Below are 27281 nucleotides of genomic sequence, written 5' to 3' on the forward strand. Positions count from 1 at the left end.
CCACACCATTGCTTACACTGCTCATTGCTTTCACAAATCTAAGCTAAGTGTGTGCTGTAGTTTCTGATTGTGACTTTGTGTACACTTAGGTGTTGCATTTGATCATTTAATCTTCATAAGACTTGTTAAATGTGATCTCTGGTTAGCCAGATTGAACTCTGACACAAATCAGCTCATTATACTTGATACATTTTTTTTTTTTTTTCTTTATGGAAAATAAGGCTGATGCATCAAATTTTTATAGCACTCATAAAATGCTATAGTATTGCATGACTTTTTGGTTGTGAAATGTGGCTTGGAGAGATGGATGCATCTACATATATAACATCAGGTTAAAAAGTGATCGAAATGTGTCTTGGCTGCACATTTAAATAATTTTGATACTCAAGATGCATGAATTGAGGTCTAAACAGAGCTATTGTATTCTAAAATTAGCTGTTTCATCAAGTACAAGCAACAGATCCTTTTTAGCAGGTATGTTAAAGGCATAAATCATTTTGAGTCGTATTGCTGCTATAAATTCTGTTTTGTGTTTTTCTGCTGTCTCAGGGACGGAACTGTGAGATCCCCATGAATGCCTGCCTGAGTCAACCCTGTGTCAACGGGGGCACGTGTCACCTCTCACCCGGTCAGGATGGTCACTACAGGTACACACTGCGCTCTCTCCCCGGCCGTGTTAAGTGCTATTTTACTGCTAGGACATCATCTCGATTCTGGAAATCTTTATGTCTTTAAACTACACACTGACAGCGTTGCTACTAAATACATTACGTTTCAACTCTATTTGCCAGGTGCACTTTAAAAACCAGGAGCCAGCCAGATTTTTAATGTCCCAGTAAATGTCCTGCCTTTGGACACTCTCTGCCTCCTAAATCACCTTGTAACATTTTAAATGCATGCAGCTCTGCCCTTTCCATTCGATTATTGAGAGGCCTCGGCCTCTGTGTCCAGACAAGCAACAAATAGGCCCGCGTCAGGTTCCACTTGACATTACAAAAACAGCAATGAAACGGCTGCGGTGAGCCATTTGGATGGAGTGGGGTCAGGGTGCGTGTTTGTGGCGTGGGTTGATGTCAGTGCTGGGGGAGTGAGTATGATATATCTGCTCCAGCCTAGCCACTGCCCTTTGAGCTAGAGCCGTCTCTGAAAGCTGGAAGTCTGAGTGGCATGTGGTGGGGAGGGTTCGGGTGGAGGTGCCTGGGTGGCACCAACGAGCATATGAGCTGGTTACTGGGTGAGATAAGTGTTGCTGGTCTTTCATGGCAAGTCTCCATGGAGACAGGGCTTTATCAAACACTGCGCTTCCTCCGAAGCCTCAGTCACCAATGGTGCCAAGCCACAACATACAATAGGGTTTAAAAGGAAACCTTGAACATGTAATTTTAAACCATTAAAAGCAATCTGTGTAGAATAATAAATTGTTAAATGTGTTTTAGTGCCTAAGATAAAAAAAAAAAAAGCCAGGATCTACGAATATACATTTATAGGCATATGGATAAAGCCCCATGTACTACATCATCCCAAATCAGTTATCGTCTAATTAAGTGCTAGTAAACCTGCTCTCATTTATCACAGGTAAACAAGAACACCATTTTAGTACCTGAATCTCGATTTTTTTATTGTTTTATTCTCAGCAGTTTATTTAAATATGTTCCGCTCTACATAAGCCAAAAGTCCATTTCAAAATCAAGTAAAAATCCATTGCTTTAATAATTTGCATAATGGACAAAACACCTAAACACCTAAACACCAGTCTATGTAAACGAATCAGCAGTCCAAGAGGGGTCAGTTTTAACCCTTTCATGCATAAATTATTAAACTTTCATGCATAAATTATTAAACTTTTTTAAAGAATCATTTATTTGTTCATTTATAAGTATCAAGACATCAAGTAACATTTTAGATGTAAAATATTTAATATATAACATTTTGACCCAAATTATAAAAAAATTATATTTATATATTTTTAACAAAAACAGTAATTATGTATTTAGCTAAGAATTTATATGATGTGTTATGAAAGAAAAAACTAATAATTTTTGATAAAATCAAACCTTTTTGCGTAGAAAGTTTAGACAGAATGCCTAAGACATGTTGTATCTGTCAATATTGCCGATGTAGGATTGGGAGGAGCAGCACTTGATGGAGTAATAAAAATCAGGATAATGATGTATATAACAATAGGGCGATTTGGAGGTTACTTATATCTAATATAGTTCTAAAAAAATATATACAATTAAAAAAACAACCTTAAATTAATGGTCTCTTAATTTCAGTGTGGACGCCATAAGGAAGGGTTAAGTTTAACAATATTTTAGCCCCCGGAAATAACCCTTCAAGAACACATCAACAGACATTTAACCTTCAAACACCAGTTAATACAAGAGTTCATCAATTTGTTAACATTATTTACAGTGGATTAATGATGTTCGTTCATGTTAACTAAAGCTGGAAATAATGTTAGCTAAGGGGAAATGTAAAGCGTTCCCAAAACCTCATATTTGCTGACAGCTATAGCAATAATAAGCTATAGCAATAATAATGCATAATGCCTAGAGCTACACTAACCAGTAGTTAAGATTCCCAGTTAGCACTTTTTTGAGATCACCTGCATGCTTCTGTTACACTGAGGTAAAAAAACCAAAAAAAAACAAATGAAGTGGTGTGTTAACAAGATAAAATTTTAAAAAATTTTCTCAAACGCCATACCACCAGAGTTAACAGCAGCCTGTCTCTGTTTCGGTCCCACTCCAGCTGTGTGTGTCTGCCTGGTTTCGAGGGCGAGCGGTGTGAGGTGAACCCCGATGATTGCGAAGACAATGACTGTGAGAATAACTCCACTTGCGTGGACGGCATCAACAACTACACCTGCGTCTGCCCTTCCAACTACAGAGGTACTGTCCAAAACCGATTCTGTGCAGCAACACTGTGATAGTTTACAGTTATTAGAGCCAGCACACACACACACACACACACACACACACACACACACACACATACACACAGGATTTAGCAATAAGAGACCAGGTGCTACTTTGAGCTCAAATCTCATTCACTGGGATTACATTGTTCGAGGAGTACATTTCCTCCAAGCGTTATTGCTTTGTTAGCCATTTTTAGTTACACTGCTGCGAGGCTATAACCCGATCCTTGTTTATTCATCGGCACCTTATACAGTTAAGGTTGCTTTGAAATAATACAAAAACTGTGAGAGGATAATGCATTCAGAACCAAAAGCAAGAGTGTGACAGACGTCCTGACTCAGCGATGTTAGAGTAAAGGCTTTTGCTTGTGTACTGCAGGACTGAGAGGACTGAGAGGAGAGATGCAGCTGTTTTCAGCAAGCCCTGTTATTACTCACAGGAAGTCTAATTGTATCCTCCTCTGGGAGCGGGTAGAGCGTATGTGTGTGTGCCCACTGTGGTACCAGCTTTGGACTGGAAGCCAAAACTGTAGGCTTGCCCTACACACAGCTGCTGTATAAAGCCGAGCAGTTGACGAGAAGGGAAGCCCCAAAGCAGGTCCACAATTAGAACTCCTGTAAACAGTTTTCTTCTTCTTTTCTTCTATGTAGTGTTCACTCTTTCATTGCACTCATACGCACTCCAGGGTTTTTGGGGGTTTTTTTGCAGGGAACTATAGTTTCGGATGCTTTCACATATGAAGTATTTGTCCATTTGATTCAAACCTTAGTGTGTTTTCAGTGGCGTGGTTCCCCAGTTATGCAGGTGAGAACACAGCAATTACACTCGGATGCAAACCAAAACAAGAGCATCTGAGTGTCTGAGTGAACTCAAGTGCAGATCGATTGCAGTGAGAAAATTATTTCAACCCAGCTGCTCCGTGTATTTTGGCTTGTGTGCAGCATTTTTCTTGTAGATGCAAACTGGTAAACTGAGCCACGAGGTGCAAACTGAGCCAAAGGACAGAGCTGTAGAACTGCAGAAATGTTCTGCTCATTTGGCACGACAAACAAATAAGAGAAAATAAACACTGGATGCAATACACAAAATGTTTTCAACTAGTTATTTATAGAATTATCAATTCATTTATTTAGTGCCACAATTTAACACAATTGACAAAGGTTTGTTCTGAGGATGTAATTCTACAGAAAGTTGTACAAGTATATTTTCATATATTTTTTTTGCTTTTGGGTTTGTTTAATTATGTGCAGTGTGACACCAAACCAACCAAAAATTTCAGACTCGACAAATAAAACAGTTAGGTGTAAAAGCACCTAGTGCATCTAACACTTTAGACCAAAATCTAATGATTTGACATTGAGTTCAGTAATGACCTGGAGACCTGGAGTGAAGAAACATCCGTAGTGTTGCTATTCAGGACAGATAATCAAGGGTTAAGATAAGGTCTAGACTACAGTCTACACTAAACTCACTTATAATACAAGTCTAAGGGCAGGTGTTGAACTCCACTGATAAAGGTTTAAAATATTAAACTGTATAACTCAAATGAAGTTGCCGTCTAACAGTGAAGGATTTGGGATGAGACAGACATGAGGGGAAGTCAGACCAAAGCTGTTATTATGCACTTTCAGGCAATTTTCCAACACTGGAGCAATACAGTAAAAAGACATTTGGGTTATTTACGCTTTCCCCGAAGGTTTTATGGAACATCAGGCAGAGAATGAGGCACTTTTGTGCTTCCTGTGAGCTACATTGATTGTGTAGGTAGTTCCATCTCTGAAAGAATAAATTATACAGATTTAGAGGTTAATTTACAAATACTTGTAAATGTGTAGTACATGGAAATTAGGCTAAAAACACTGGAGTCCTCTTTTAATTCCAGTACTATTATTGATATTGCCGAGGGCTGCAAAATGCAAATGAACCCTCCACAAAAATGTGTTTTGCTTTTTTTCCTTCTTCACAAAAGCTCCTGACACTTACGTGGGTGTTTTGTAATAGGTTATTGCCATACAGTCCTACAAATGTGAATAATTTTGGACAAATTTAACCAAATGTAGAGTTTACAAGTGTGTTTTAATGTGTACTACAATAACAATATAGTATTGTGATTATATCATTCAACCCTTCAAGCCAACTCATCTCCGTTTCTACTGCTCTGTTTTTGTGTTGCTTCTGTTTAGTTTAGCACTATAGTGATCTCTCCACATCCTATTGGATCTTAAATGCCCTTCAGTTTTACCATGTAGATTTGATTAAAAAGCCACAGCCTCAGTCGTTTGCCAGGCTGCGGGCGCAGATGCTGAGCTGGGTAAAGGAAACAGTGGGCCACAGAGGGCTGCACATGTTTAACTGCATCTCCACTCAACATCCAGTCAAAGCCCCAGAGTCGGATGGGGGAGAGTTGAGGAAGCAGGCCTGGCGAGCTCATCCAGAGCCCGGGAGGCTGCATCTGTTTCCGTGTGTGTGTGCTACATTTGTATTTCTACACACTGAAACAGTAAGACCCTCAAGTAAATAGTGGTAGAACAGAGGGCTAGTGTGTGTGTGTGTGTGTGTGTGTGTGTGTGTGTGTGTTTGTTTGAGAGAGAGAGAGAGAGAGAGAGGATGTCCAGCAGCAGGTGGAAGGATAAAGAAGACACACTGAAGCTTCTAGAGAGAATGATTTAGTGCTCTCAGAAGAGTCCTGGAGCACTGTGGCTTGCCAACACACACACACACAAACACACACATTCACAGACGCACACACGCACACACACACACACACACACACACACACACACACACACACACACACACACGCTTGACAGCAGACAAATGGTCCAGTGAGTAAAAAAAATGTCAGTAGACCTCCAGGGAGTCGTCAAACACAAGGATGACCCATTCTCCACGCAACTGCTAGCTAAATTTTTACTACCGCAGTTTGAGCTGTTTAGCATGTGATACAGCTGTGACAGCTGCAGATACAGGTGTTATAGAGGTTATATCTATCTGTATCTGTGTATGTGCATTAGGAGACCTGTGTGAAGAGGTAGTGGACCCCTGCCTGCCTGGGTTTGACCCCTGCCAGCACGACTCCAAGTGTGTGCCTCTCAGTAAGGGCTACAGGTAAGTGTGTCATCTTCAGGGCTGAAAGGTCAGAGTTCAGAGGGTCGAGTATAGGATGAGCACACCAGATGATTTGCAATACATGGATTGTGGCTTGTCCAATACATGCAGTGTGTATGTGTCGTAGGTGTGAGTGTTTGCCAGGCTATGTGGGGCAGCACTGTGAGCAGGACTACAATGACTGTCTGGAGAACAAGTGTCAGCATGGGGCCGAGTGTGTGGATGCCATCAACGGTTACACATGTGTCTGCAAGGATGGTTTCAGGTAAGACACACACTACATATTTACATATACACATGCATTATTTTGGAAGTCAAATCGAGTACAAACGTAACCATACACACCAGGCTGTCCAGAATGGGTATATTCCTTGGTAGTCCATCGCAGGCCAACATGTACACAAACATTTACACACTGATTCACACCTAGAGGGAATGCAGCATAGCCAGTCCGCCTACCAGCACGTTTTTGGGGGAGGGGTGAGAGAAAACTGGAGGAAACCCACACGGACACAGGAGAATATGCAGAACTCCACACAGGCAGTAGCTTGAGATTAGGATCAAGTCAGGGACCCAGGAGCTTAGGATCAAATCAAGGACCCAGGCGCTGTGACCCGGCAACACTGCACCACTGTGCAAATGAACAAACTGCTGTATGAGTCCCCAGTATGATATTTCATGTGGTGATGTTGTGTTGGGTTCTAAAAACCATTATGTTATTCCAGATGTAGTAAGCATATGTAGTGAATAGGAAGCCAGTTGGAATTTGAGGCTAACACACACACACACACACACACTAATAACTGTGACGAATAACTGTGAAACAAAAACATTATTTACTTAGCCACAGTAATGTTTCGTTGTCTGTGATACTGAGCCAGATTCTACATTTTCATTTTGTCTTTTTGCATGTACTGTACACACACACACACACACACACACACACACACACACATATATATATATATATATATATATATATATATATATATATATATATATATATATATATATCTCAAATCCCAACTGGCTTCCTAATCACTGTACAGTATATGCTGCACTGGGGATAATAACATATGGTTTTGATCACCGTGTGTAGTGCACTGTATCCCTAATAGAACATCACCACTTACATGAAATATCAGATTTAGGACAGATAGTTTGTTCCTGCGGGCAGCATGGCCGTGCAGCAGGTAGAGTGGCTGCCGTACAGCTCCAGGGTCCCCGGTTCGATCTTGAGCCTGGCTTATTGCCTGTGTGGTGTTTTGAATGTTCTCCCTGTGTTCATCTGGGTTTCTTCCAGGCTCTTTGGTTTTCTCCGACCTCCCAAAAACATGCATGTAAACGGATTAACAAGTCTAAATAGGCCCTAGGTGCAAATGTGTGTGTGCATGGTGCCCTGTGTGCACTGGCATCCCATTCAGGGTGTATTCCCACCTCCCATCCTGTGTTCCTGGCATAGGCTCTGTAATCTTGACCAGGATAAAGTGGTTACTGAATATGAATGAATGTGTTTTTTATGTTTCATATTTACTTAGAAAATGATTAGCTAAGTATAGAGATGTGTAAAAATAATGTATTCTACAAATGACATGCCTTTATTTGGACTTCTTTTGCTACATTAAAGCACCACAAGGCCCAAAATGTTTTAAAAGCATATTTAGGTGGCTAAAAGAAGAACACAGAATCTTAAACTGGAAAATAAATGAATAAATAAATAAATGTCTTCAGATAAATAAATATTATGAAAGTTTGAAAGTTCTGACAGCCCAAACACACAGCCGTAATACACGGACATATGCTTAAGTACACATGCACTTGCACATACACACACAAACACACCCCAGGCTCCTGAGCTACAGATGGTGCTTTATTATATGGCACTAGGCTGCCTCATCCGAGCCGAACGGCAGATGAATCTCCATGTGGCTAATTATAGTGCTATAAGTGTGGGACTGCCTTGTGGATATGAGTGAGCGTGTGTGTTTTTGCATGTGTGTGTTGGTGTTTGTGTATGCTAAACATGCGTGTGTGCGTTTGGTGCAATCAGTGCCAGCTAGCAGCAGGATGGCACAACTCATCAGTTTCTGAAAGTCTCCGTGTCTCTTGTGCGCGGAGTTGTTACTGCGGCAGCCGGATGAACAATAGCTCTTTCTCTGCAGCGGCTGGTAATTAAGTGTTAGCGGCTTGAGCTCTGCATTAATTCGGCTTACCACCCACCCTGGCACTCTGTCAATATTATAACATGATTTTCATCTTAGTAACAAAAACGTCTGGTTAATCTATGAAAAAGATTAGAAGCAAAAAAATTCCACTGCTCAGCTTTTCAGAAAATATTTAACGATCCGTTCAGCAGCTTCATTCATATGTGAATGTTTATTTGGCTTTCCTTTTTCCCTCTGTGTTTAGTGGGCTATTCTGTGAAAACCCTCCTCCCATGATCCTGCTCCAGAAGACCAGTCCATGTGATCAGTCAGACTGTCAGAACGGAGCTCAGTGTCTTCTGATCGAGGGTGAACCTGTGTGTCGCTGTCTGCCCAGCTTCTTCGGCAACAAGTGCCAGAAGATGCTTACCGCACACTTCCTCGGGAAAGACACATACATAGAGCTACCCGGGTCTTCTATCCGTCCTTCCACTCATATATCTCTGCAGGTATGATCCACATCTCTAAAGCACTTATTATAAACAGATATCAGGGCAGCTTATTTGTATTTCTTTCCTGTACACCAAACCGGCTCCTGTATATCCAATCTAATCTTCATAAAGCAGGTGTGTTAGATTAGACATGCAGGGCAGTAAATATTCAGAAGCTGCTACAGGCAGCTGTTTCCCAGTCCTTCTATTTAACCAGCTTCCAGTTTAGTCTATGATTATCCACTGCAGGGTTCAAACAAAAGAAACAGGAACCAATAAGACTTGGAGTTCTGCTCTATTTTATTTACAGCCACCCTTATCCAGGGCGACTTACATTTATCACATTTACACAAACAAGCAGGGTCAAGGGCCTTGCTCAAGGGTCTAGTAGTAGCAGCTTGGCTGTGCTGCAATTTGAGCTCATGACCTTCTGATCATTAGTCCAACGTCTTAACCACTGTGCTGCCACTGCCCACATATTTTCCCCCACTTTGAGAGAAACTGGAATAGTCATAGTGATGACAATTATCATCGTTTCAGTGTGTAATGACATCATTGTTAAGGGCAAAATAATGCTTGGAAGAAGTCATTTGTTCGATGGGTTATTTGTATAACCAGCTTATATTAACTGCGTAAAAGTAGTGGATGAAAAGGCTTGTTGACAGAGGGTTTTTAAATGTTGTTGTTGTTTATTTCAATCCATTAGTGAACATACGCTAAAACAAAACGAACATAGCACTAAACAAACCATTACAGTATCTTCAACTTGAATTGGTGGCCAATGAAAAAGCACAATTCCTGTTTCTTTACTTTTTGAGGATGTAACAGCTATCCATAGCTACACAATGAAACTGTTAGGCTTGAGCAATGCGTTATATATCACGAGGTCTCATTGACAGTATAATAAGAATGATGTGAGGCAATGTATAACGCACACTCGTTTAAAGACAGATGGGCAGCTGCATTCATGAGATCCAGTCTGTAATGCTCTACTGGCTTCATGTCATGTTTCCTCCAAACATAGTGTACAGAAAACTCATAACACTTTCCTTCAGACCAAAAAACACTAAAATTATAGTTCTGTTGTCTGTCCTTTTGTGTCATTTGTACTTTGATTGGAAAATATGTGCTTAGTCTGTCTGCTTTTAGTTTCTCCTCTAATAGATAAAGTTATCCACCTTGTTCATGTTCATTAAACCTGCAACTGTATTCCACATGAACCTTCTCAGTCAATGCTGATGACATGTTACAGATGTGTCAGTGAAGCGGAGGTCAGATCTAGGAGGTGTTTCACTCTGTGGAATCATCTCTGACTGTCACTGATAGGCTGCTTGAATCTACAGTCTGGGCTAGAAAGAAATCAGCCCCAGCCTTGCTTCTTCATAATATTTTTTCTATTTTTTCTTACAGCTATCAGTGGTGGTGTTGTGCTTATTTCCACAAAAACCCAGAATAATCCACCTTGAGACATTTGTTAACAGCAAATAATCTGATGCGACTGTCAAAAATGAAAGATTATATTGATGTATTTTTTTATCTTTGAAAAACAAGGAGGCTTAGCCCTGTTAGCCCACGTATACAAGCCATCCCTCTTCATAACTGACTGATTGTCTTTTGTTATAATGTGCGTTTTCAGCTGTTTCTACTGACATCACTCATTTTGAAGACTGTTCTCTGTGACTGCAACAAGCAGAAAGAACTAATATTTCAACACAGAACACAGCAATAAATGATTTGCTGTCATAAAGAAGCCGTAGTTCATTCTCGATGCTCACTTAATCATAGCAAGTCATGGATGGATCATATCCCAGTGACAATTTTCTCTGACATTAGCAATCTACCTTGGTTTGTGGATAAACTTTTTGAACTAGCTGTGGGACGCCTTTGATGTCATACTTCTTCAAATTAACATTATAAATCTCAACCTTGGTTTAGCCTGTCTCAAAGCAAACATAGAATTTGCTCTAGTGCCATTTACGGCTCACAAGGTTTTAGTTACTGGAAGAAAATGTTCCCTGCAGGCTGTGTAGTTTAGTTACAAAGTCTTAACCAACCCTGATTCAAGTCCTCAGTGTCTTGTAAATTATTTGAGAGTTGAATTAGGTGTTTGAACGTTCCAGTATTCGGAATAGGATACACTGCTGTAGACATAATACATCACCACTTAAGGTCAGTCACCAGCATATTTCTTACACCCACAATCTATCCACAGTCTCCTGAGCTATCTTGTGGACAGACAAAGTCAAACATCCAACAGTGAGATACACCCACAACATCCTCCTCCTCCTCAACCCCTATCAACACACTACCATGGGCAGCCATCACTGTCAGTCTGCTTTGTAGCTGTCCATGCCTGTCTCTCATTCTGATCTCACCTAGCCTAGCCATGGAAAGCGATCTACCTTCCTAACATCTGTTCCAGGGCTTTTATCGGTTGCAGCTCTCAGTCCAGCTCCACTGACATTATTAGAATGTCACCTTTTGTCCACTAGCATGAATAATACCTCCCTAGAGGACATATATTATGGTAATGGAAGTTGAGCCAGCTCTGTTATCGGCTGCAATCATGAGCCCCCTCGTCACGGCTGGATTGCATCTCCGCTACAAATGAGCCGTTCGCCTCGCAGCCGACAGGGCAGCCTAATGTTAATTAAAGTGGGAGGAGATAAAAATAGCCGGCGTATTCTTCATCTGCCTGCAGAGGTGAGCTGGTGACTTTGAGATAGCAACATCTGCACACGTAGAAGGGGTTTGCTAGTTAGGATACAACCGGACAAAAGACATTACTGTCACTCCTACTTTTTTAAAATATTTAAGGGAGGCAAATAGGCAGTCCATGGTTTTGAGACCAAGGGATGACATTTTTGTGAAATGTCTTTTAGTTGAAATTCAGCTCTAGCACTCGTCATGTGGTCACGCTATTTGCCTTGCATGGCTCCAGGCTATTGGGCAAGAGTGTGAAAGCTCCACTGGGGATTATTTCATACAGAGTCAGGCTGTTACACTTCATGAACCATAAATCTCTCTAGCTCTGTGTGTGATTTCAGTGCTGCTACCTACTTCAAGGATTTTCGTAGGTGTTCTGGTTGATATGACCAATCAAACTCCAGGTGTTAAGTGCCAAGTCTAGCTGTTTTTTTTCCATTCCATGTTGGGTGTCATTGTAAGTTTACCATTCTCATTTCTGTTTATTAATAGGTGGCTACTGATAAGGACAATGGCATGCTGTTTTATAAGGAGGATCATGACCCTTTGGCTGTGGAGCTGTATCAAGGCCACATTCGACTGATGTATGACATCACCAAGTACCCTCCTACAACTGTGTACAGGTAGGGAAACAATAGACACTGAAAACTTGATTTAAAAAAAATACATGCATATGCAATGTAAAACCAAAAAATTAAAAACAAAACAGCTAATTCGGAAACACAACAGCAATTGAAAAACATAACAGCAAACTAAAAACGCAACAGCAAATTAGAAACACAGCAGCAAATCAAAAACACAACAACAAAAACAAAAAACACAACAGCAAATCAAAAACACAACAGCAAAGCAAAACACAACAGCAAAAACAAAAACACAACAGCAAATCAAAAACACAACTACAAATCAAAAACACAACAGCAAAGCAAAACACAACAGCAAATCAAAAACACAACTACAAATCAAAAACACAACTGCAAAGCAAAACACAACAGCAAATCAAAAACACAACAACAAAAACAAAAAACACAACAGCAAATCAAAAACACAACAGCAAAGCAAAACACAACAGCAAAAACAAAAACACAACAGCAAATCAAAAACACAACTACAAATCAAAAACACAACAGCAAAGCAAAACACAACAGCAAATCAAAAACACAACTACAAATCAAAAACACAACTGCAAAGCAAAACACAACAGCAAATCAAAAACACAACAACAAAAACAAAAAACACAACAGCAAATCAAAAACACAACAGCAAAGCAAAACACAACAGCAAATCAAAAACACAACTACAAATCAAAAACACAACTGCAAAGCAAAAACACAACAGCAAAGCAAAACACAACAGCAAAAACAAAAACACAACAGCAAATCAAAAACACAACTGCAAAGCAAAATACAACAGCAAAATCAAAAAACATAACAGAAAATGGAAAGAGTAGGTCCTTATTGAACATCACATGCTCTTTGCGATTGGACATGCTGTATGACTATCACAAGGAAACAGACATGCACTTTTTCAGTCAGTAAGTACCAGCATTAAGACAGGTTTTCAGTGTTTACATACTCATATTAATACCATGAAAATCTGACGCCATATGAATGATAAAAATGATGATTAAAAATAAGCACAAATAAAAGCATCAGTAGATAAATTTATGTAATGTTCAACAAGGACCTGTCCTTTTTTGAGTGAACGTTGATATGTTTCCAAATGTGCTGTTGCTCGTTCATATTTTTTGTGTTGTTTTTAATTTGTTGCTGTTGTTATTGTTGTTTTGCTGTTGTGTTTTTAGTATTGTTTTGTCTACTAATTTGCTGTTGTATATTTGGTCAATATGTTTTGCATTCACAGGCCACCATAAGGTAATACAATACTATACTAAACCTAAACATACACACTACATCTTAACGTATTTCACATCGCACTCATTTGTCTACCCTGAAGATGTTGACTCATATGAAACAGACACACCACACACATACCTAATCTTTGAGACAACGGCTCTTGGCGAAACACATGTGATTGAGGGTAACTTTGCCCACAGTCTCAGGAAAGCCTAATACCCAAACCCAGGGTTTACTTGACCTCTCTCTACCCCTTGTCAGGTAGCTCTCTCTCTCTTACACACACACAAACACACACACACACACACACACACATATATATATATACACACACATGGTTTCTGTACAAACACTGGAGTCCAGTTTAGATTTGTGTGCCTCACATCCGCTGTGACTGCTCTGCTCACTGGAGCCTCACAAATAAGCTCGTCTTATTTGGCTTTTACGGTTCCCCACAGGCGTCTTTTTAACTGCCGGAATTGTTGGCTGTAATTTAGAAACCTTGTTTAGCTTCACCAAGATTCTAATGACATTTAGTCAGTTTTCAAGCAGTTCATCAACGATATGACTGTTCGGTACCAATGTAAGTGTCTCAAATATCTTTATGTTTGCTTCACTAAGTCTTAATGCTGGTACTTACTGTAATATAGATTTGGTGGCAGTTAACACGGGTTGGTGTGCAGTTCACCACAGATTCTACCTCTGTTCAGCTCTCTGCTATGCTTTCATAGCTTAATAGAGTAATTATGTACATACTAAATAGTGTCATTGTTGCGTAATTAGTTACATACTAAATACTCTCATTTTTGCGTAATTAGGTACATACTAAATACTCTCATTTTTGCGTAATTAGGTACATACTAAATACTCTCATTTTTGCGTAATTAGGTACATACTAAATACTCTCATTTTTGCGTAATTAGGTACATACTAAATACTCTCATTTTTGCGTAATTAGGTACATACTAAATACTCTCATTTTTGCAGTGTCTGAAAATGGCTTAAACAGATGTTTAAATTCGTTTAATTGTATTCCCCAATTATTTTGTTTAATATGCTGTATATCATAAAATATTTTAGTGTTTAGAATGCACTTTGTGCACTACCAGTCAAAAGTATGAACAATTTAGATATAATATACATTAAAGAGATATGTCAAATGTAAACAGTGAAGTGAATGCCTATAATTTTATTTCTAAATCAAAATTCTTAATACGGGATTTTAATTAAAATGAGTCTGTCTCTCCAAACAGACAGATTTTATTTAGAGCATGACAAATGTGGAAACTTTAAGAAAAGCCTGCTGGATGAAGCTTTCTCATGAAGCTGGTTGAGAAGATGCCAAGAGTGTATTTACTGAATTTAAATATGAAATATTGTATTTACTGAATTTAAATATGAAATTTTTTTATTTGTTTAACACATTTCTTGATCATATGTGTTATTTCATAGTGTTAATGTCTCCATTATTATATTAAAATAATAGAAAATTGTAAAACCTTTCTATTATTCAGTGTGTCCAAATTTTTGACTGGTAGTATATCTGAAGTGTATTTCATAGTTTAACCAAAAAAATCAATGGCTACATATTGTTTTTCTTCCTTCATGGTTCACTGTCTCTCTGTTGACTCAAAGTACAGTTAAGCTGGCACCGCAGGGCAAACAAAAGTGCTTTCTTCATAAATATACAAGGCGCCGTGCTCAAGTTGTTTGACCGTATCTCAGCAACTTTTCTTCTTGAAGTCTAGACGCATCACTTGAAAGATGCCGAGGGTGAATTTAAAGCTGGCACGTTCACACAGTGAGAATGCCTTAAGACCCTTTCCTTTCACACAGCGGATCAGTGCACACTGAGAGGTGGCAGTTGTGACTGGTTTCTGATCTGAGCCAGCCTCCCTGTCCCAGCACACCAGATAGCATATTATTGATCCAGACCGTATCTCTCGCTAGCTCTGAAAAAAGGGCCTCTCTTAACCTAGAGCCCAATCGATTGCGCTGTCGGGAGTGTCACAGCATGTAAAAATAACACTTCATCCAGGAGTCTTGCTTGTGTGCAATATAATAGCCTATTATTACTCAATATTAGCACGAAGTTGTGCAATTATTTTATTAATATGCACTTAAAGGTGTACTTCACTGATTATTCACCAGTTTAGTATGAATAGACAGAATCTCAGAGTATCAGATTTGTAGTCAGACTCGATGAACTCGGTGCACTTCTCCTGAGTGCAGCTGTGTTCTGGATGGTGATTTCTGCGGCTCTAGTCGAGATGCGTCATGGCCTTATTTTGCATGCTTACCCTCTCATTAGGCAGTTTTTTCCCCTGATGACGTAGCGCTCTGTGGTTTTGGCATGCAGGAAGGCCATTGTCTCTGGGCTTGTGGGGAGGTATTGCTGAGCTGTGTAAGATGGAATGGAGAGGAGGCAGTTTTCACCGACTACAAGGCAGAATTGCCCCTGTCTACCTTCATTAGCTTGATATGAGCCACAACGCATAGCTCACTAGTCAGGCCAGCATGTTCCTGAGCTTTCCATGTCACGGTTAAGCTAGTGAGCTCCATGCAGCAGCTGCTCAAATTTGTAACTCCGTCCCAACCCAGAACTCTGGGCCATGGGGAAACGCAGAGGTGAAGCTTCCTTGGCTGAGACAGAGCATTGTAGAGCTCTGGTTCAGGGACTTTGATGAGGGTGATTGACTTCGAATGTCCCACTGAGTCATGAAGCATCTGTGAGGCGAGGATCAGAAGAGAGGCCAAAGCTTCTTCACCTTATCCATATCTGAAGCGAAGCATGTTTTTGTGAGATTTGAAGCCAAGGGAGGCAATGATGAACAGTAGAGAAGCAAGAGAGTTCTGTGGAGAGGAACTGAGGAAAGACAGATTAGACCCTGGAGAGAATGATGTGATAGAATGCTGGTGGAGGGCAAAGGATACTTATCACTCTGTAGTGATCTTGGCATATTGGGGATTCAAGATAGAAGAGAGCGATATTTGCACTAAGGAGGGGAACAGAAGAACAGAACAGAAGGGATCTTAACTAGCAATAAGGCATCATTAGGTTTAGATGAATGCCCAGATTGCACTGCTTGCTAATGCTCTGGCCTTATCAAAAACCCAATGCTAATCTCTCCATTAGTTTAAGGAGCAGTGTGGGCACTTGTTCAAAAGAGAGCACCAGTTTTCATGAATCCATCACAGGAAATTGAAGGAGAAGGTTGGAATTGCAGCTCTCCTTTCTACTTAGTCCCACGCATTATGGCTTCGGCCGCTGTGCACCACACCTAACCCAGCTTCACAGAATGAGGCTAATGTTTTCCGCATCAACTGGATCTAAAGCTTAACATGGCTGGGTGATGGGGGGTCAAGGTGTGTTTTTATTGGCTGTTTTCTTTCCTCCGTCTGGGATTAGCGTTCGGTTCCTATGTGACTGAAGTGCTAGGAAAACAGGGGCCTTTTTTTAAAGTGAAGCCAAGCAGGGATTGAGGTAAGCAGGTATGGCCTGCTGGAAAACGTAGTGTATCTTGGACTGGGAGTAGGAGCTGAGTTTTGGAACTGGAGTATGATAGTTTTCTCTTAGATCAAATCAGGTTAAGGCTCAGAGCTGAGTGTTGAGCTCCTCTGGGCCTGACTGACTACAGGGTTATTGAGAGATCATTGGAATATACCACTGTGCCACTCGAACACAAGAGAACATTGCCTCCAAGACCCAAGGTTAACATTAGACTTCCTGTTTCTGGTAAAAGACTCCTGCTTGAACAGACAGAGGTTCACACGGATCAGAAGGCTGTTGAAATCCGTTAGTTCCCCCACCCTTTTGCGTTTCTGTTCACTAAACAAGCACGTAGCTTAGTTCCTCAGCTCCAAAAGAGGCCTAATTGAGGTTACAGCTGCAATCCATAACTGCACTGGCTGCCTGTGTACCATTGACTTCAGCCAGTCTGGTGTGACTCTGCTGTAAGCAAATGATAGCGCCGGGTAATTGAATTTGGAAAACATAAATATGTCCGCAGGTTCACTGATTTAGATAACTTTCTGAGATGAAGGCTCCGGTAATTGTGTCTAACTTTGTGTGTGTGTTGTTTATAATGCGGTTTCATGGAGGGTGTTTTATTTTCAGCTGACAGGAAATTGACTTCTCTCTGCATGAGAAAGGGACACAAGGCCGCTCAACTCTTCGACAGCGTTCTGTTTGTTTTTATAGAGCCCAATAATGGGGCACTTGTAGCCTAAACGCATGCTGGGCACACATCAAAGCCGGAGCTCTCCCCCCTTTAAAAATATTATGACCTTTGGAAAATTTCATCCAGTAAAAAAGCTGGCCAGTATTGGTGAAAGTGGGTCCTGGTTTGGTGTCTAGTGCCATCTAGTGGTATGGTGCTTTTAAAGCTAGTGCCTAACAATGTTCTGCTGTCCAGGCTTTACCAATATACAACAGCCTGGCTGAAATGAAAGCATTAGTCTGGTTATGTGTATTTAATCTCATCTTTATTTCATAATACAAAAAGCCTCCTCTTCCGTCTTAGCCTCCTAGCTCCTGGGGCTACTATTAATGAAAGACTGTTATAAAAGTCACTGTACATAAACTGTAACAAAGCCAAGCGTACATGGTATGTGGAGTATTAGACTGTAGGGAAAGATTTTGGGGGGTCTTGCAAATGGACCTTTGTGTTGCTCACAAAGAGAACGTTTGCAAACATGAAATTGAATTATGAGGCTGTAATATAAACCACACATGCCTGTGTTGAGCCAAGACCCAGTAAAGGAGGCTAGGAGTTGAGTTAAGTTTCTGAGGTATGCTGATCTTTGTGTGCGCTGGGGAAGAGGAAATTAATCACTTCTTAGACTCATTCTTGAAAAATTATGCATTAATGCCATAACTGGACTTTTACATGGGTATATATTCATTTTTAATTGAAAGAATGTCAACAGTACCAAATATTTCTAACAAAATCTTGTTAGAATCTTGTTAGATGTGTTGTGGTAGTACATTAAGCCTAACCATGAATGATAAGCACAATATGGCTGGATATGATAATATGTAAGGAATAATAGGAAAATAATCAGTGGCGGGGTGGTGTGATGTGGCCTGATGCTAAGCAGAGTTACTCCTACCAACCCAGAGTTGATTAATTTCCTATTACAGCACATACACAGCAATTTGACACTTCATACATTTTATCCGTTCACAGTTACATTTAATATTTATGTCATAGCAGATACAAACAGTCATTGCTGCACTTTCTCTTAATCTGAAGTTAGTAAGACAAAAAAATCAGCATGTTACAGAGAATACATAAACCATTTTAAGGAGTTTTTTATCTGTGTATTATTAGTCATAGGTTATGTGGTGCATCTGCTATACAAGTCCCTGTGAATGAGTTGTTACTATAGAAGTGAAAAACATATAACGTGATAACGTGATAACATCAGAATGAGTGCATTAATATAAACTTGTGATTTACATTACAGCTGGTACTGTTGTCAGAGCTGCTGTTATAGAAAATGAATCAACACCTTCCGACCAATCAGATTCGGGAATTCAACTGGCTATAGAAGTTAGAAGAAAAGAAAAAAAAAGATGCATCATGACCTCATGAATTGAAATAAAATCATGTGCACATGTAGCCTTGGTACTTTTTCAGTGGATAAAACCTCCAGCTCAGATTCAAGCACTGCAAGGCAAAGTAAACTCACTTTAATTGTTTGTTTAAGTTACTTAATTGATTTCGCTCTGTCTTTCTTTCCCTACATGGGGCAGCTGTGAACAATCACTGGGTAACAGGGAGTTATAACAGGACCACCTATGGTTAAGGCACAGACCCTTGTTCCATATCTCACACCCCATTATTCTGAGCTGCTAATTCGAAGGTTGTGCAACCTGACCTGCGGTGCAGCTGGGGAAAGTGTCAGATTCTCGCCATGGAGAGAAAGATGGTTTTGACACGTTATGCCAGTGTGCTGTTTTTGGACCCCTTTTTTTCGTTCTGAGAAGGGAAACGTGGTGCAAAGAGAGGAAGAGAGTGTTTTGGGTACAGAAGGAGAACAAGCCACACTTCTGTAGCCACAATCTCTCTCTTGCTCTCTCTCTCCCTCTCCCTCTCTCTCTCTCTCTTGCTGTCTTACTCTTTGCCAAACCACTGTCTCTAGCTGTCTGCAGCTGCCTATGTTCCTTCCAGGAATAACTCCTCTAAGACGAGTCTCCGTAGCCAAAATTGACCTGCTTTCTCAAGCTCTGATGTCAGTTTGCAGGGGGTTAGCGAGGTCATGACCCAGTCCACTACAATACCACGCTCAGACAAAACACAATTACCCAGCAGTCAGTAGGTCCAGCGTGTCCTGGACTGAGCAGCGTGGGAAGCTGGAGCACTCACGAGCCTGTTGCAACTCCGGTGTGTGAGCGCAGCATGTGGTCTCTGCCAAAATCATCCAGCTGAGCAAGAGTTCGTTGTCACGCTTCATGCATTTGCTCTCTGAGGTTTTGAGGGGCGCAGCGAGCTCTCAGCACTCTCTAAATGTTTAACAAGATCAGGCAAAAAAAAAAAAGAAAGAAATCATGCTCCTGAGTTCTCTCAGGCTCCAAGTCAACCACCAAGCCCTCACCTCAAATCACACTCAGTCTCAGCTGGATTCAATGTGTTTGTGGATGCGTATATGAGAAAGAAAGTGTCAGATCTGCTTATTGTGTTAGAGAGAACTCTCAGCCAGCACAAGATCTCAGAGTGCTGTTAGTCCCATCAATGCCAAACCAAAGAACACACCTGGCACAGCCATCACGTTTGCTCAGCCAAAGCATGCACATATATTTCATCCTGTACATTAGGGGTTGCTCATGCTGTGATCACTATACATTACAGTGTCTGCTTACAACAAGTTGACATTAAATACCATATAACACTGCAGCAGAGGTGAAAGTATTAAATTATTTGGTCAGGAAAACTGCTCTTAGCTGAATGGTTGAGTGGTATAACAGTAATATCCTATCCCGTGATATCTGAAAATTATAGCATTACATTCTTCTTCCACATCTATGCCAAATACATAAATTTAGACCATTTAGCCTTTATAGCATGCAGCATTTACTGGCTGCTTGGTCACGCTTCCGTCACATTTGACTAATTTGGTGGCCTGCAAATACCAGTAAGACTTTTTAACTTTGATTTAAACGTGGATACTGTAATCTGTTTAGTCACCATTACTCTTGAGAAATGATGCCATGTAAAATAATTAACAAACCTTCCCTCTGTCCATCTGTGTGTGTTAGTGTAGAATCGGTGAAAGACAGACTCTTCCACACATGTAAAATAATTAACAAAACTTCCCTCTGTCCATCTGTCTGTGTATGTTAGTGTGGAATCAGTAAACGACGGACTCTTCCACACGGTGGAATTATTAATCCAGAATCAAACTTTGAGTCTGGTGGTGGATAAAGGAGCTCCTAAGAGTCTGGGCAAACTGGCACGGCCGCCCTCAGTGGAGCCCAACACCCATCTTTACATCGGAGGTGAGAGCAAAACACACACTTGTATCTGATATACACATCCACACACTCTTTTCTATACTGTATGCTACCTGAAATGTGTGTTGGGGAACCAAAATTTTTAATCATGGTATTTTGGCCAATACACATACATTTTAATGGAAATGCGATGTATGGATAAGCACAAAAAAGACCCATCTGACTTTATTTAAATTAAAAATGTTGCCCGAGCATTATACAAACTTACAGTCAGCTTCAGAATTATTGGCACCCTTGGTAAAGATGGGTAAAAAAGATTAAATCTAAAATCTAATTTCATTGACGTTAATTATCCACAATGACTTTTTCACCCATCATTACCAATGGTGCCAATAATTCTGGAGCTGATTGTACAAAGAATTAATCATTTTTAATTTTTTATGTGAGCAATTATGTAAGCTTCAGTGAAACAATGTACAAAAATATAGTCAAGAATGCACCAACTAGTCCAGCTTATCTAATCTATGATCAACTAATTTCACACAAATAAGGACACTGTGATTTTGCTACAAACTTTGTTAAGTGAAGGTCTGTGTTATTTGTTTCTGTCAGGCGTGCCCTCTGCGATCGGCTCCTCTGGCCTGCGTATGGGAGTTGAGCGCACCTCCCAGTCCTTCAACGGCTGCATCCATAATGTTCGCATCAACGGTGAGCTGCAGGAGCTGAGCACCGGGCTGACGGGCACAGAGGGCGTCCTGCCTGGCTGCCACTCGTGCAGTGTGTGTGCACAGGGGCCGTGCAGGCAGAGGGGCAAGGCGGGCGTGACCTGTGAGTGTCCTGCCAGCAGCAGCGGCCCGCTGTGTGAGCAACAGAGCTACTCCAACCCCTGTCAGTCCAGCAGGTACTGTAACCACACACCAACACACTCTCTCATACTTTCTCATTTTATATATACATGGGTTTGACTTGTAACCAGTTACATATCTAAATAGGACCCTACATGACACTGAGAAACTAGTGCACTCTGTCATAACCTCTATATAGGTCTGTTGTAAAATGGTACTGGCTCACTGCCTTGCTGTCTCTTTAAAGACGCTTTAGCAGCCCCTGTCCTTACCAGGAAATGAGCCGAGCACATTACCCTAGTCTTATTTAAGATTTAGTGGCTGCCTGTTTAGTTCTGCATTCACCTCAGAGTCATTTGCTCTGTAAGGCTCTAAATGGTTTTGCTCTGGCATGGTTGAATGGCTGTGAATCCAAGATCATATGATGGAAGTTCTCCACTTTCCTCCCACCTCCTGAAAACATGCTATGCTAAAATGGGCCTAGGTGTGAATGAGTTTGTGAATGTGTGTGTGCATGGTGGCCTGTGATGGATTGGCATCCGTCCAACAGTGCCCGCTGTTTCTGGCAAAAGCTCCGGATCCACTGCAACCCTGACCACGATAAAGCACTTACAGAATATGAATGAATGTATTTTTTGTTATTTGTAGCAGTTCTCAACTGTAACTGAAAATCCTTCACAAGGGGTACTAAAACTTTCCCCTTCTGTTAAAACTATGTATGCCTCATGAGTTGCCGTTTAAGAAAAAGGGGCAGTGCTGCAGCTTTTCTCCAGCTGAGGGTCAAGCATATTTCTGGTCCAGAAAAACTGTTTAAAAAAATCCTCAAATGAAGACACTTGCCTGACCTATTGCATGATAATACTGTAATTAATACTTCTTTTCAAGCATCTTTGAAAATAGATGCTATTTATAGTTCTAGAAATGCTTTTAAACATAACAAACTGCACCTTTAACACATTATGCTGCTGTATAAGAAGGGCATCAGAACCGTCTGAAAATGATGCAGACTGCGGTATGAACAAGAGCGAAAACAAGATATTTACATGTGAATATTGAATGTTTTTTTCAACCCTCTCTCTCTCCTTCTCTCTCCCTCTCTCCCTGTGGGTGCAGGTGTGTTCATGGCCTGTGTGTGCCTAAGGGTTCGTCCTACAGCTGTAAGTGTACACAGGGTTACGTGGGTCAATACTGTGAGAGGAGAGAGGAGCCAGCTGCCTGCAGGGGGCACCACTGTGTGCATGGGGAATGCAGAGTGGACGAGAGTGGAGATCCTGCATGCCAGTGCCAGCCTGGATACACAGGCAGCACCTGTGACACCGGTACTACACACACACACACACACACACACACACACACACACACACACAGAGCTTACAAACCAAATCTTTATCCTAAACTTTCACCGTATTGTGTTCTTCTTCGAAACAGACATTTATCTAATCCAACCACTGTTACCACATTGGTGCGTACTGTTATAGGAAAGTAATCATGATGTCGTTACCACCCACCCCTAAGTTAATTATTTTCCTATAACAGGACATCCTGAAGTCTTTTATTCCTCTTTTATCACAGCAGTTTTCAAACAGTGACTTTTTCTACTAATTAAATGATGACACATCCATTTTTAGTTTCATTTAATGTTATCACTGCTATCACTTACGTTATAACAGCTATAAACAGTTTCCCACCAGCATCATTCTTCTTTCTCTTCAAGTTAATAAAACATGCAGCATGTGTTACCAAAATAATGTACATCATCTGTCCTGGAAAAGAATTTACTGACTGCTGACACTGGAGACTCCTTCTAAAAATGTTAGACTGTATCGCTTCACTATATCAACGATTATACAGGTTTCTTTGTTAAATGTCAACCATAGAAATCATAACCTATTAGAATGAGTGTGTTAATATTTTTTAAACACACCTTGCATTCAGTGCTACTGTCAGAAACATTGTTTATTTAAAGAAAATTAATCAACACCTTCTAATCAGTCAGGATTGAAAATTCAACAGCACTGTGGTATAAATTACAGTAAATCATGTGATTTTAAGAATCATTTCTGCAACTGAAGGTTCTAAAATTGCAAACTTTGGTAGCTCACTGGTAGCGCAAAATGATGCTGCAGATAATCTTATATAAGTAATAATATAATATAAGTAATATAAGTAGGTTTTACAAATCATTTTGGTATTGTTGGACATTCAGTGAAAAGATGGTCTACATGGGTCATATTAACTTTAACAAAATGAAAGGCTTATCTCCATTACTATTTGAATTATGCACTCAATTACTCTTTCAAAGGAATGATATTTTTTCACATGTCCCAACTAGGCAGCAGGGTTCAGGGTTCCAGAGCTCTGGAAAAGTTCAGGGTTAAAGGCCTCGCTTGAGGGCCTAAACAGTTCAGGTTTTCTGGGTGTTCCTTCCATGTTTCTGGAGTTGTAACATGTCTCTTCTCCTCTATCCAGAGCTGACGTGTCAGGGCGAGATGGTGCGTGAGCTGATCAAGCATCACATAGGCCAGAAGACATGCACATCCACAAGTAAGGTCCCCCGGGTGGAGTGTCCACGCTCATGTCACCCGGGACTCTGCTGCGCCCCCACCAAGAGCCGCAGACGGAAAGTCAGCTTCAAGTGCTCAGACGGCACCTCCTTCTCCGAAGAGATGGAGACGACCTTGGAGTGCGGCTGCTCGAAATGCCCTTCATAATGATCACCTTCCCCGTCCCCCCCATTTCACATGGAGCCAGAGGGAAAGAAGAAAATATATTGTACATTTAAAAAAAACAAATAGAACTTATTTTTATTAAGGGATTTTTTTAAAGAGACTGTTTTTATGATGTTTCTTGTATGTGTGATATAAAAGTTATTTTGTATCCGTGAAAAAAACACACACAGCAGATTAACATTCCTGAAAGTATATGAATTTTATATAAATAAATATATATGAATGTGTGTGTATCTATATAAATGTACAACCTAACCTGAGGATTAATACAGTGTGTATTGCATGTCTGAGTGAGTGTGAGAGGGATTTTTAGGACACTGAGCAGGTGTAATATTAAAAAGCCTATAATGCCAGTCAAGAAGAGCATGAGGAACCTCAAACTCTCATCGACATGAAGAGGACCGCTACGCTGGTGAAACAGGAACTGTGCCTTGTACCCAGCCTGCATTGTGATAGACTAAAGGACTCATTACCAAAATCCAGAGCTGAAGGAATTGAACTGTTTATCTCTAGAGCTCTGAAATGGTCGTGTTACATGCAGTTGTTCCTGATTGATTTTTTTTGTTTGTTTTTGTTTTTTAATTTGTCTATTATCCATCAGAGAGAAGAGCAGAATGGATCACAGAGCTAAACATATCTCCCCATATTTCTCACATGACTGCATGGAAGCATATTGGACTGAATGTGAACTCATGCTGTGGTCCAGCAGTGAGGCTCCGGTCACTGGTGATGTCTTGCGCCTTTTTTTTTTTTGTACTAAATATTCACGAAAACACAGCCACGTCTGAGCTCTGTTGGAAAGCTCTCCATGTTGATGCAGTATTCTGTCATAACCTTACTAATATTAAACATGAATATGTTACGCCCATTACTACTGTATTTTGTATCATATAGCCATTGTTTTACAAGGAAGGCTTTTTACAGATGTCTATCTCAGAGAGAGAGTAAACATGAATTTCTTCAAAGTAAATCAATCAGTGTTAAACCCAAATACAATCAGTGTATCCTCAAGAACAAAGCATTAGGTAATTATAAGTACATTTCCCAGTGTACAACATAAATGATGTGATGTATGACGAATTATATTAATACCTGTAAAGATAAAGATGGTGTAACTAATAGAAGATCATTTCTGGTTGAATATGAACTAGAGAGTGATGAATAATGTACTATGAATGTTGAATTAAAACTTCTAATGAAACAGTTAACAGGGTTTTGTTGGTTATTGTTGTTCCAATTCTTAACACACAAGGAAATTATATGGTTTCCGATGGTTTCTAAGGGTTGATTAGGAAGCTTGTGCACAATAAACAAGTCAGGACACTTTCCTATTAGGGACAAAATATGCATTACAATCCTGAAAACATGTTCTTTCCGACTTGGTGGTTATTTTTAATAAGGTGTGGTCACATAATATATTGATGCTACAAGTTTTTTGAGACCTCATGGCTATGAAATACTTAAATCATGGCAACTGTTGTATTTTAAAATGAGTGCGTCATAGAGAGGTGAAGTGAGTTACAACCAGTGGTGGAAAGAGTACAAAACACACTGACTCGAGTAACAGTAGTAATAAGTAATAATAAGTAATAATGCTACTGTAGAAATAATGCATTTGGGTAAAAGTAGTGATCAAGAAAATTACACAGGTAAGTAAAATATATTTAAGTCTGGTGAAAAACTACTTGAGTAATTACTTTACAAATTACATTTTTACACGCCTAAATGGTCTGTATCTGATGAATGCATTTTTGAACAATTATGTTAATTAACCAAGTGAACACCATCTGTTATAAACAAAGGTAATTTTAGCTGGCTGGCTAACTAATAGCCAAATGCTATTGCGGTTTCAGTAGCTTGCTAGGTTCATTAGCTAGCTAGGTAGCTTATGTTAATTCCTACATGTGTCTAGCTACATATTCTAGCAAAGATGCCCCTTCCCCATTATCCTGGGAGTTACCCATAGGCTGTAGCAGCACTTAGATATATTTAACACAACAGACCATCACTACTGATCACTGAAGTGACATTTTAAAGTCAATACAGAAATTCATAAAAACATTTCACTATGTTACATCACATGTATGTAATATGTATATGATAAATAAAGAACCTTGAATCTTGAACCTCATATTGTAAAACATCATTGATCTGGCTAGCTAGTCTAGCTTGCTCAGCTAGCTAATGGCTGTTTGATTTGTGAAATGCTGATAACTCCACGGGTTTTGGCTCACATAATTTGTAGATCATTATCACACTGTTTCTTTTTTTTAAAGCATTTAAAACTGAAGACATCTGATAATTAGGCCAGGGATGCTGATCAGTGTCCACTGTCTTAGACATTGCTACTGCTGACTACATAAATGTAGACTTTCAGCAGGATACTGCTTAATTTTTGATTGGGCCTATTTAAAATTTGCACATATTGTCTTTTAATTGGCTTTCAGTCTACCAGGAATCAAAATATCAAGTGATCTAAATATCAGTGCTCAAAAATAAATGTAGCAAAGTTGAATATTTTATTTTTAAAATCTCAGGTAAATGTAAAAGTCCTATGATTTAACTATATTCAGTCAGTACTGTTACAGTGAACTATGTACTCAAGTACTTTAATGAGAGCACATGTAGTTTGTTACTTTCCGCCCCTGATTAGCTTATTGTGGCCACAAGAACCTAAGCAGGCAGATGATTAATAATATTACATTTTACTACAATATTTGAAGTGATGCATAACAACATACTGGAGTCACTGGTGTTGCGACATGGATGTACCATTAGCCCGAGTCTCCTAGAGTGATTTTTTAATGTGGATAGACGTTGTCACCAGTTAAATAATAACATGAGCCAAGTACTAAGTATGATGTATGTAGTTAATATCATAACACTGGTTTCACAACATATTAAGTCGTGGGCTTAGGTTGTACAAGGATTTTGGTACTTCAATAGCAAACATATACACTTAGTTTGTGGTCTTGAAATATTAACTTGTGGTTACTTCAGTAACTCCTTTATCGTGGTTAGG

General features: G+C 40.0%; 1 protein-coding gene across 1 annotated transcript in view; it reads left to right on the forward strand.

The window, feature by feature from the left end:
- The window catches only part of slit3 (slit homolog 3 (Drosophila)), a 167328-nt gene extending 141861 nt beyond the window's left edge, over positions 1 to 25467 (forward strand). The window contains 10 exon segments of the mRNA XM_026917858.3: positions 550 to 647; positions 2755 to 2894; positions 5939 to 6032; positions 6160 to 6297; positions 8442 to 8685; positions 11866 to 11996; positions 20576 to 20730; positions 21298 to 21586; positions 22644 to 22849; positions 24000 to 25467. Of these exon segments, the coding sequence (XP_026773659.1) occupies positions 550 to 647; positions 2755 to 2894; positions 5939 to 6032; positions 6160 to 6297; positions 8442 to 8685; positions 11866 to 11996; positions 20576 to 20730; positions 21298 to 21586; positions 22644 to 22849; positions 24000 to 24241 (1737 nt within the window). The 3' untranslated portion in view covers positions 24242 to 25467.
- The last annotated feature ends 1814 nt before the right edge of the window (positions 25468 to 27281 follow it).

This window comes from Pangasianodon hypophthalmus, chromosome 7, assembly GCF_027358585.1.
Source record: "Pangasianodon hypophthalmus isolate fPanHyp1 chromosome 7, fPanHyp1.pri, whole genome shotgun sequence".
In the NCBI taxonomy this organism is placed as follows: Eukaryota; Metazoa; Chordata; class Actinopteri; order Siluriformes; family Pangasiidae; genus Pangasianodon; species Pangasianodon hypophthalmus.